Source organism: Lissotriton vulgaris, chromosome 1_1 (genome assembly GCF_964263255.1).
Source record: "Lissotriton vulgaris chromosome 1_1, aLisVul1.2, whole genome shotgun sequence".
Classification (NCBI taxonomy): domain Eukaryota; kingdom Metazoa; phylum Chordata; class Amphibia; order Caudata; family Salamandridae; genus Lissotriton; species Lissotriton vulgaris.
In genome coordinates this window covers 427,852,404-427,864,561 of record NC_141685.1, presented here as the reverse complement: position 1 = coordinate 427,864,561, position 12,158 = coordinate 427,852,404, and the positions used below count along the sequence as shown (strand labels likewise).

Sequence of the window (12,158 nt, the reverse complement as noted above, 5' to 3'; positions counted from 1 at the left end):
ATCCTAAAAATTGGGACCTTTCCCACAGAACGGAAAAAGGCTTTCATTTTGCCACTTTTAAGGAAAGAATCCCTTGACCCGGCTGAAGAAAAGAACTACCGCCCTATATCGAGACTGGCTTTTCTAGCCAAAGTGCTAGAAAGAGATCTCAACGTCTGTTTTACTAAGTTTCTGCATCAAATTGACATCCTGGATAATTCCCAATGTGGCTTTAGAAAAGCCCATAGTACGGAGACTGCGCTAATCACAGTATCCAAGGAGGTTAGGGAAATCCTTGATCGTGGAGAGAGGGCTGCAGTGGTCTTTTTGGATCTATTGCAGCCTTTGACGCAGTAAGCCACGCAATTCTGAAACCGCGTTTGCGAGACATAAGTGTCCAAGGGGCACATGCATCATTGTTTCATTTTGCACTTCCTAATTTGCGATTTTTAGGGAATCGCAAATTAGGAAATGCAAAATATGGGATGCATATTTGAGAATCGGTAAAAATCGCAATTTTTACCGATTCTCAAATATTATGCGATTAGCAAAGTGCGAATTCGCAATTCCCATTCATTCCTATGGGCTAAAATGCCCATAGGAATGAATGGGAATTGCGAATTCGCACTTTGCTAATCGCAAATCCTGATTGCATTTCAAGGGTGGAGAGGGGGGTTCAAATGACCCCCCCTGCACCCATGAAATGTTGTTTTCGCATCATGTTGCACACACACATGTCCTAAGGACATGTGTGTCCGTAACATGAATGTGTAAAAAATGCTTTTGCAGCGTTTTTAACACTTTTTGCAAATTTACCGAGTAGTTCAACCACTCGGTAAATTTGACACCCTAATTGCGAATTCGCAATTATAAAAGTAATCATGCATTGCTTTTAAGAAATCGCAAATTTGCGATTTCTTAAAAGCAATCGCATCTTTAGAAATCGCAAAAATGTGCGATTTCTAAAAATGCTTGATGCATTCCAAAAAGCATTTTTGGAATCGCAAACGGCCGATTTTAAGGAATCGCACCGTTTGCGACTCCAAAAATGCTTGATGCATGTGCCCCCAAGGCTCTGCTTTCAAGCTTCGTTGTACCTTCTTGGATGAAAGGGAACAAACTGTAAGTATGGAAGACTTTTGGTCAAAATCTTTCCCCTTAACTTGTGAAGTCCCGCAGGGCTCCTCTCTAAGTCCCACCTTATGCAATATCTATGTGGTCCCTCTTAAGGGACTGATATGGTCATACAGTTTTTCTACTGTGTCTTATGCAGGTGACACTCAAATTATTGTTCGCATACACAACAACACTGAAGTGGTGGCTTCTTATTTCTTTTTTTTTCAAAACATTTTTATTGGCGTTTAAGTTATTGACACTGTTACACATTCATTTTTGTCATTGCTTTTGGTATTTCGCAAGAAACACTTATGCACAGAGATATATACTTGTATTTCACACATATCTTATACCCGCACCTCCCTCAGTAATATCTTTTAAAGTGCAGTGATGTTTCCTGGTGTCATCTATGGTCTACAATTTATATTTGCGTGCAATTGCCTTCTCGTATTTTAGCAACCCAGCTTTTGAGGATGTCCACTGGAGTACCTTCTGTTTGGTCTTTAATAAAACTAAGATTAACCAAACAACCATGAACGTGGGGGAACGTGTGGGGGGCAGTCACTACTATAGTTCTAGTTCAGTCGGGAGGAATGGCTCACACAGGGTTAGTGGGTGGCTGGGGGTTAGCTTTATGGTGTCCTATTGAGCCTATGCTTACCTCACCATGTCACACCAATTTCTGTTAGTGCATTTTAATGAATGGGGGAGGGAGGCAAAATTGCAGTGAGAATGCGCCTTAGTTCTTTCCCTTTAACATGTCATGGGGCTGTTACCTTCCCGACCGATGGCCATCTTTGCGGGTGTTCATACCTACTGTGTGTTCTTCAGGTCATGTCAGCGTCTCTACCCAGTGGTTCATCCCGGTCTACAGTCTCATCCTCATAAGGTGGCTTCTTATTTCAACAAATGCATGAGTGCCATTCTGCACTGGATGAGCACCCATTGCCTAAAAGTAAACTCAGGAAACACTGAGGTTCTCCTTTTCGGGCGGGACACCTCTTTTTTTAACAAGTCTTGGTGGCCATAAGTCCTTGGCTCACTTCCTGTTCCAGTGTTTAAAACTAGGAATCTCCGAATAACTTTTTGATACAAACCTTTCTTTTAGGGACCAAACCAACCACCTAACATCCTCATGCTGTCACACACTTAAAATTCTGAGGAAAATCCTTCCTTTTCTACCATCTGACTTACAAATAACAGCGGTTACCTCACTGGTACTATCAAAACTAGATTATTGCATTGCCCTCTATATTCGAAGCCAGCAGGGTGTTCTGGGTAGCCTCCAGAGAATGCAAAATGCAGCAGTTAGGGTCCTGAAAACAATTTAGAAGTTTGAACCCATGACTAAAGCTGTCTGCCTGTCAAATAAAATAGTTGCCTGTAAAGCACTCTATATTGCCCACAAAGCATGGCACCTTCAAGGCCCTGAATCTCTGATGAGCAAATATTTGTGGTACACCTCAAACAGACCACTATCCCCCACATGCATCAAACTCCCGTTTTGCGTTTCCAAATTTGCGAATTTTACCGAATCGCAAATATGGATTCGCAAAACGGGATGCATCATAAAAAGTGCATAATATTTCCGATTCGGTAAAAATCGCAATTTTTACCGAATCGCAAATATTATGCGAATTCAAAATTACAAATTCGCTATTCCCATTGATTCCTATGGGCCAAAAGGCCCATAGGAATCAATGAAATTTGCGAATTCGCAATTTTGAATTTGCATAATGTTGATGCATTCCATGGGTGCAGGGGGGGTCCAAAGGACCCCCCCCCCCCCCCGGGCACCCCTGAAATGTTTTTTGAAATGGATGTTTCACACACACATGTCCTAAGGACATGTGTGTCTGTAACATGACATTGTTTAAAATGTAAATTAGAACATTTTAAACATTTTTCGCAATTTACCACGAGGTTCAACCTCGTGGTAATTTGCACTTGCAATTTTCAAAATCACAATTTTTTAAAGAATGATGCATTGCATTTAAGGAATTGCAAATTTGCGATTCCTTAAATGCAATCGCATTCTGGAAAGTCGCAAAATTAGCGAATTCCATCATAAAATAATGATGCATCTGAAAAAGCATTTTTGGAATCGCAAACGGCCGATTTTAAGGAATCGCACCGTTTGCGACTCCAAAAATGCTTGATGCATGTGGGGGTATGTTCTTCCACCACTTAGAAGCTGTCCGTTTTCCGCATCCACAAAGCCTCCTGGGGAGGTCGAAGCTTCTCTCACATCACATCCTGACTCTGGAATTAAATACCCCCAATTTTCAGAAAGTTTCTTAAAACTTGGCTGTTCACTTCCCTCTGTAGACTCTTTATTCTGATCTTCTTTTTCTTGCATTGCAGGCAGCGCCAAGACGCCCTAGGGCATTCGTCGCGCTTTACAAATTAAAACCAAATCAAAAGGCAACAGGAATACTTGAGATTTTTCTGCGGGGCATTAAGTGACGGGAGACAGGTGACAGTCTGTGTGTGGCTGTGCTTGCTCTATTTGACCGACCTGTTCGGAGCCTCTAATGCGGAACAGTGCCATCGACCTTTGTGGACCTGCAACTGCCCAGTATTGGGATCAGCTTGTGCATGGTCACAACAGCCCAGTTCCCTGTGCATGGCCACAACTTCCCATTTTACCAGACCGATGCAGGGCTACATCTGTGTGTGACCAGTGAGAAGAGGCTGCACCCACACATGTTTTGATTTGGGCCCCAGTAAGGACTGCCAGTTTTAGTGTGAGCCCGTCGCTAAGATGCTGACTGCAGAAACAAATCAGTGGTCTGATTTGGACTCCATTCATCCAGGGCATCTGCCTCCATGTCTGCTGGATACACTAAAGAGGGAGGCCCAACTCACGAAGTGGAATCTGAAGATGCTGCTGGCTGGTATGATACAGAGGATGAGTTAGATTTGTTGGGGCTCTCCTTGTTACTGCATGACAATAAAGAATGTTTGGACATTATTTTGTTGTGATCTAGAACACCAATATAAATGTCCAACACAGGGGTCTCCGATCTTTTTAGGAATAAGAGCTGGTTATATTAAATCAAAATCATGCCTGCTACTATTATAATTAATGTTGCAAAAGGAAACCACATCAGACAAGTTTATATTAGAGCCTACCATATGCAGGATTGCCAGCAGTGGTCACCTCAATGTATCAGGCAGAGATGCAAGCAGTAATGTGAAAAAGGCGTTGTCCTTTTGGAATAAGACTACATGGATGACACACACAAGCCATTGCTGCAATCCCTTGGCACCAAGGTAATAATCCCCCCGCCACATGATTTAGAATTTAAATATCAACTTTGAATATATTTAGGAAATTGAGACATTTTTCTCCAAACATCAGCTTATGAGTTCTGGGAAGAGTTACTTACAGGTAGGTGGAGAGCTACCAGTAGCTCACGAGCTCCTCGTTGGGGAAGCCTGGTCTAATGTATGCTCAAAGGTGATATATTTAAACTATGCGGTATATGTCAATAAAGGAATTCCTGCTCCCTGGGTGGTGGGAGTATCAAAATTATGCATATGTGCATACATATTTCAACACAAGATTGGTCGTATGACATATATATATTCCCTAGCTCTGATGAAGTTACTGGGTACACTCGAGTAACGAAACTCATGTTGCCTGGGATTGAAAACCTTTTACGGCAAATCTGGAATGAAAAGACTGAGGTTGTGTAAATAATTTTAAGGACTGTAATGGTTATAGTGGTGCGCGAGCATCAGCTTGTATTAGATAAAAAGGTTTGGTCACAACTACTGATTCACAAAACCAGATACGCTGCCACCCCACCTTTACATGCTAAACTCGTAATAGCAATGTTAGTCCACTATCAAGCAAACAAGGACACACTTTGGGCACCCCTCCAGGTCCAGGACCTAACCCATATCAAGGGACATGCCTAGGGACACACCCAGGTTTTCATGCACACACTAGATTATGTTAAGACTTTGGTTTAAATCAGTGCTTTAAATGGGCCGGTACTCACCGGTACTGAGTACCGGCACTTCCAGATTTCTGAGTCGTTAGTACCGGCACTTTTTTTTCAGTCAGGGAGAGTACCGGTACCCTGGTTGATGGCATTGGAGGCTAAGGGTTGGTATCGCCTCCAATGCGGGACAAATGTCGCTCTGCGTTTGGATCTCTCAGGCGCACGGAGCCCCTGAAAGAGACTTTTACAGAGACGCTGTTAACGCTCAGTAGTGCTCTTTAGAATTCCCCACACTGTAGGGGTTGGGTAGGGCTTGCTTAACGCCGTGATTCACAGGACAGGGTCAAGTCAGACCCTGCACTGTTGATTAGGTGTTAAACAACCATTATATAGGAAAGTGTTTTAGCACCCACACCCCCTCCCCTCTGCCCCCTGTTAGGTGTGTGAAATAGCCTGGCCTCGGGCTGCTGGTGAGTAATCCGGTCCATCTTTCCCAAAGCCGGTTTTCTTCGGTTTGTTTTTTCCAGCACAGGAGCTGCTTTTCTTTGTGTGGCTGCATTTACATGTCAACAGCAACTGATCCATGGGTGTGAAAGTAGCCCTGCAGGGAACGCTGCAGCACTCGAGAAATGAGCTCAGGTGACAACCCGAGATAACATAGAAGGAAGGGGGAGGGAGGATTGTAAAAAAAGTGAGGTGACAGCTTAAGTTAGAATTGCCACTTTTTTCATATAATGCCACACATTCGTTTAGTTTTGAAATGGGTGCTTAGGAATTGTATTTTAATACACATTCAAATCTGCTGTATTTCTTGAAGGAATTGGTTTAGTTATTGATGAACCACATGCCTGAAAATCAGTTTGAAACGCTCACCCTGCAGAATTTACAGGGCGTGGGGGAGCGTGCACACACTCTCTCTCTCTCTCTTTCTCCTCTCTCTCTCCTTCTCTCTCTCTCTCTTTCCTTCTCTCTCTCTCTTTCTCTCTCCTTTCTCTCTCCTTCTCTCTCTCTCTCTCTTTCTCTCTCCTTCTCTCTCTCTCTCCTTCTCTCCTTCTCTCTCTCTCCTCTCTCTCTTTCTCTCTCTCTCTCTCTTTTGCTTTCCTTCTCTCTCTCTCTCTCTCTCTTTCTCTCACCTTCTCCTCTCTCCTTCTCTCTCTCTCTCTCCTGCTCTCTCTCTCCTTCTCTCTCCTCCTTTCTCTCTCTCCTTCTCTCTCTCTCTCTCTCTCCTTCTCACTCTCTCTCCTTCTCTCTCTCTCTCTCTCCTCTCTCCTTCTCTCTCTCTCCTTCTCTCTCTCTCACCTTCTCTCTCTCACCTTCTCCTTCTCTCTCTTTCTCTCTCTCCTTCTCTCTCTCTCCTTCTCTTTCCTTGGAAATCGTTTTGTACTGCTTTTATTTACTGGAAAAAATATTTACAAATTACAGGCCTCAACATTAAGCGTGCTCTATCAACACAAACAATGAAATACAGGACAACAAATTACAGGCCAGGTGGCAAATTTAGGGTATGGGTACATCATGGAGGGGAGAAGAGGAGGCAAGTGGGGGAAAAACAGTGACAAGATGTAAGAGACTTGTGGAGAAAGTAAGTGAGAGGTGGCAGTAAGAGGGGCAGATCCAGGGAGAGAAGGTTAGAGGCTGGGTAGAAATGAGAGGTTAATCGTGAAAGGAGAGTAGAACCAGAAGGAGATAGGAAGAGCCTGGCCTTAGGGCAAAGGGCTGAAGCAGTCCTTTAAATGGGCCGGTACTCTTAGGTACTGAGTACTGGCACTTCTTATTTTTATCACTGTCAATGCCGATCCTTCGCCATTATGTAGGAGAGTACCAGTACTCATAAAAGGTAAGCTCATTGGCTGCTAGTGCTGGTAAGCACTAGGATGTCAAAGAAGAAGCTGTCTCTGACAGTCAAGGCGCTTCTGTAATCCTTAGCTCAGCCGCTTTTCTGTAACTCTGCTTATTTCTTTGTGTGTATGCACACTTGAGGATATATAGCATTGTCTCAAACCACAACAAATAACGGTATGACATTAAGAAGTTGCAAATATTACAAAACAAAGACATTTTTAACTTATTATCCTGTTTGCCTTTCACTTTGTGTAATGATTTAAACTGTTTTGTTAACATAAATGCATTTCTGTTGTGTTTTGACATGTGCTGCAACCTGTATAGAAGTCAATGTGTATCATCATATCTTGACCCTAGCCACGCCCATAGCCCCGCCCACTTGCCACACCTCTAGGTCATTTAAATGAGTACCTGCACTTATTTTTTCCCATTTAAAGCACTGGTTTAAATCAGAAAACAGGATGCCAGATGCTTGCATTTGGGCATTCAGGGCAGAGGAGAGAAGTCTATACACCATGCAGGAGATCTATCCGCCCCCAAAACACCTTATTTCTTAACAGGAGTGATTACTCGGGTATTATCCTAACTCTTGTACTTCTTTATGTTTGATACATACTGTCTGAATGGTGGACATCCCTCCTAAAATGTTAATTTGGAGGTGATGAACCGCTCACCTTAATGAAGATCCATATTACTGGCAGCTTCAATTTTCCATGAAATCTTTAAAAGTATGTTTTTTGGTTACTTTATATGCACTACAAAATAAGTTTCTATGGTAGAGAAGGAGATAAAGTATTTCGATTAGAATCTGTACCCAAAGCGACAACAATTATTATCTGGTCACTAATTATATATATTTTATCTTCTAGAATGGTCAAATCTTTGTTTACACTGGTTTGCTTGAAGCGGTGGAAGATACTCACCAGTTATCATTTATGTTGGGGCATGAAATAGCTCACGTTCTTCTTGAGCACACAGTAAGTACTTTGTAACCAACAAAGGGGAGCGTGTGTGTACTCTCAATAGGTCATAATGTAAAATGTTGTTGTTCGTTCAACTTGTGCAGCATTGTAATACATTCGTATTTAACCCATTTACTATTCTTATCTGAGTGTGATTTAATTCAGAAATAAGAATGGAATCTGAAAAAGTGAAAATTGATAACATTGTTAAATACAGAAATACAGAAAATGTTTGATGATGCATGGTGGGCAGTAAGCATCAGAGACAAACGCTAGGGGCTTCTGCACAGTTGTTGATGTAGAGTGACAGGGAGGCCCGGATTTGCTGGGATAGTCCTAATCTTTTATCATCTCTCTGGCAGATTTCACTACATTCCAGGCACATTTACCAGTTTTTAGAGAGGGTCGACTGAACACAGAGGAAGACAAGTTTTTAGGTCGAGCCTTACGTGGCTGCGCACATACGCAGTCTCGCTGGCGAGATTTTATGTTTTTGAGGTGCTTACACTAGCGGGCTTTAAGCCCCACCCCTCTCTCCAATTGGCCGGCGTCACCGTTTATGCTAAACGGTGGCCAGCCATTGGAAAAGAGCTTGTGGTGACGTACACTTTTCTCTATTTCTGCCGTCCCACTTGGACGGACTGGCCTGCCTTCCTTCTGGCGTAAAAGCTTTCTTATCTTTATGGGGTCAAACAGATGGCCCCATAAAGATAATAAACCTTTTACGCCAGAAGGAAAGCAGGCCGAGGCCGTCCAAGTGATATGGCAGAAAAACAGAAAGGTATGTGTCATGGCGTGCAGCACCCGCGCTTTACTTTTAATGTTCTAAGTCGAGCGCGGGTGCCGCGATTATACCAAAAGTAAAGAAATAGATGTTTTTTTCTATTTCTTTACTTTTGGTATAATCGCGGCACCCGCGCTTTTCTTACAACATTAAAAGTAAAGCGTGGGTGCCGCGATTATACCAAAAGTAAAGAACTAGAAACAAACATCTATTTTTTTACTTTTGCTATAATCGCGGGCCCCGCGCTTTACTTTTCACATTAAAAGTAAAGCGTCGGTGCCGCGATGCTTGTTCTTTCATGCGGTTGGACCCGGATCTGAAGAGGAGGAGGGACGCAACTAAAGCCTGGGCAGCAGATCACTCAGCTCAGACCCTGGAAGCAAATAAACAGATCAATACACACAGTATTACTGCCCCAGGAGCGCATCACTGCATGAAGGGGACAGAGAGAGGGGGAGCCTCTTGGAGACTGACGACTCCCTGCCAGTGCCTTGGACTGCAGAGGCGGACGGGGGCTCCCGACCCTGGACCATTGCAGGCTCACTCAGCTGACTTCAAGGAGAAAAGGCCTAGCCTCGCCAGGAGAAGCCCTGGCTGCAGTGCACGTTGTGCATGGGAAAGACATCGAGCTGCGGTTGAAAGGGCAGCTGTGTGCTAAGCGCCCAGGCTTGATGATCCAGCAGCTGGGAGGTTGACACCAAGGCTTCTGTGGGCAATATCTGCTAGGCAAACCCTTTCACTGCAGGGAAGCGCTGGAATATTTCCGAATTAAGCCCATCACTGGATTTTTTTCTGGCCTGGACTGTCCTAATACTGTGTTTTCTGCATGCGCTGCTTTTCTTCTGATGTATTTGCAAGAGGTCGGAGCCCTCGCAGCTGAATCTTCAAAGAGCACAGATCTCCTCTGAGGAGGAAATGTGCCTGTCCACCCGAGAAAGTGACCTGACATGCACCCACCCCAGTGCCAGCGGACTGTGGATTAGAGAGACCCGAGTTCTAATCCTGGCTTCTGCGTTAAGCTGCGCTGTGTGATCTTGGAAACAGTGTTTCGTTGGTTCCTGTATCCGATGCACTTGGGAGTGCTCTGAAGCTGCAAGTGGCCTTAAGGAACGCTATATAAATACTTTGCGTTCATTTTCCTGGATAGTTGGCTGAGCGGTTCTGCCCGTCCCAGCCTGGGGTGCACCATGGAGGGGGTCTGGAGTGAGACCCTGCAGGACCTGGAGTCACTGGAGAGTTTTATTCACCTAACCTCGTGCTTTGATTCACAACTGCTCTCATTAACAGAACAACCTGAACAACCTGTTTCCACATAATGTGGATGCAGGCTGGCATTCCCTGTGTGTGCACGTCTACACTCTCCTGCTGGTTGCGGGAGGTTTTCTGTTTATGTTACTTAAGTCGCTGAAGAAGGGAGACACTGTTCTTTGGGTTTTATTTTCAGTGGCGTTGTCTGGCAATTTCATGTACAAGCAATGGTAAAATGTGCCCTCTCCAGTCAGCACCACACCCTCTACCGCATACAGCAGTGCGCCTGCTGTGTGCTGGTCTGTGGTGTCTGTTTACCTTCTGGAGCACCAATGTGGATCTATTTTGTGATAATGTGTGTGACCACCTGAAGTGAACGGATGTGTGTATCGCTGTGTCTCTTTTCATATGTGTGTGTCCGAGTAGCTTTCCGGGAGCCTTCAGTGTCAATGCTTGCATTGCTGTTTGAGTTGCCTTTGTGTGTGAGTGTGTGTCTTTCCTCGTATACTGCAGTGAGCGTGCATGTAGTATTGACTTTAGAGCTGTCTTCCTTTATTCTACTTCTTGTGTGTCTGGCTGGCTGTGTGAATCGAAGTGCAGTGTGTTGGCTTTATGTGTCTGTCCGTGTAGTGCCAAGTGCAGTGCTGTCCGTAGGGCTGGGCCAGCAGCGATGGCCTCGTCTCACTGAAGTGCTTGAGAAGTGTCACTAAGACATACACGGTACCCTTGTGGCTAGTGACAAACAACAGCTGATGCGATCTCTCAGATGGTGTATGAGTTATCGTTTCTGCCAGTAGCTGAGTCGGCCCCAGAACTAAAATGGAAAATGGTCTTCGCCCTGGGGGCAGGACGGAGACAGTAGTCAAGAGGTCGTTTACATTTGTGAACATTGGCAATTTGTGCGTTTTTATTTTGAAGAGATTGGTGAATTTGATGTGTGTAATTAGGTTATCTTTATTAAACAGCACATATCGACACATAAGGCTCCTGTAACCGTATAACATGGCTCTGTCAAATGAGAGAATGAAAACCTATATTTGAGGGAATATGTGGCATTGTATTTGAAACCACATTCTGGCTGTGAACAATAGGCCCCTAGTGTCCGTTTCTGGCCCTTTCTTATTCGTAAGCCCTATGTGCATCTGGGAATAACACACATATGCACGCCAAACAGCTATACAGCCTTGGTTGTACATACATTTACATTAACATGACCCGTATCACATGTTTGCTTGAATTTAGAGAAGAGGCCAGGGTTGCGGGGCATGTGACAAAAGGGGCGGACTGGAGGGCCAAGCGGGAGAGAGAACAGAAGGGCACTGAGAAATAACTTATAAAGAGAGCGGGGAATGACGGTAGGTGTGCAGACAGAGAAATATACAGCGAAAGGGAAGGAAGGAAAGAGAACAACCTGAGAAAAAGAGACATAATGAGGAACATCCACAGAGGGAAGAGAAAGCACAGAGAAACCGAGTCTGCTGCGGTGTGAGGGGGGAGGGTAGTCTGGGCCTCACCTGCTCCCCCCGGACATCGAATACTGGCCACCCTCGTCTGTGCGGGCTTCTGACCGACACCTGCTTTCACTTAGAAAATAACTTTATTTGACAATTCTGTAACTTGTCCGGGTAGCTGGACCCGTCGACTCTGTGCTCCCTCGCTTCCCCCACACTCCCCCTCGCTGAGAATTAAAGGGCCCTCCACCCTGAGTGCTGCTGGGCACAGGAACCCCATCACCTTCAGCGTTGGTACCACCCCCTTATTCCCCAACCCCGGGGGCCCCCATCTGTGTCCCCTGAGAGTTCAGAGACCAACCTAAGTGTTTGAGCCCCCGCCCTGAGCATATGAACCCCATCCTGGCATTCACAACCCCAGGCCTCCACCTCAGTGTTCAGACCCCCACCCTTAGTATTGCGACCTCCACCCGCACTATGGGAAATTAAGTAAAAACAGATATTTAAATAGTTATCTGGCTTAGTACTGACACAGAGCCATGCATCCACAGTTTTTTTAAAGTATTTATGGAGAAACAGTTACCAGCATTTAGTAATGCCTCGAGCAAGAAGAACACAAGTCAACAAAGAATAAATAAGCATTAAAAATGCAATAGTTCTTGCCTTTCATTAAGTTAAAGCCATTTGCTTTGCTATACAATACCATTAGCAAATCAAATCACTGGGGAGCAGAGTGTTGTGGACTCAATATTCTCAGAAACAGTAGCGGCTGGTGTAAGGGAAATCTGGTGGTGCAGCGCATAGGGGCAGCTCAAGGTGGCTG

The 12,158-nt window shown here is 44.6% G+C and overlaps 1 protein-coding gene across 1 annotated transcript in view; it reads left to right on the top strand.

The window, feature by feature from the left end:
* The window catches only part of OMA1 (OMA1 zinc metallopeptidase), a 661,753-nt gene that overhangs the window by 308,591 nt on the left and 341,004 nt on the right, over positions 1-12,158 (top strand). The window contains exon 5 of the mRNA XM_086952966.1: positions 7,760-7,867. Within this exon, the coding sequence (XP_086809092.1) occupies positions 7,760-7,867 (108 nt within the window). The remainder of the gene's footprint in view (positions 1-7,759; positions 7,868-12,158) is intronic.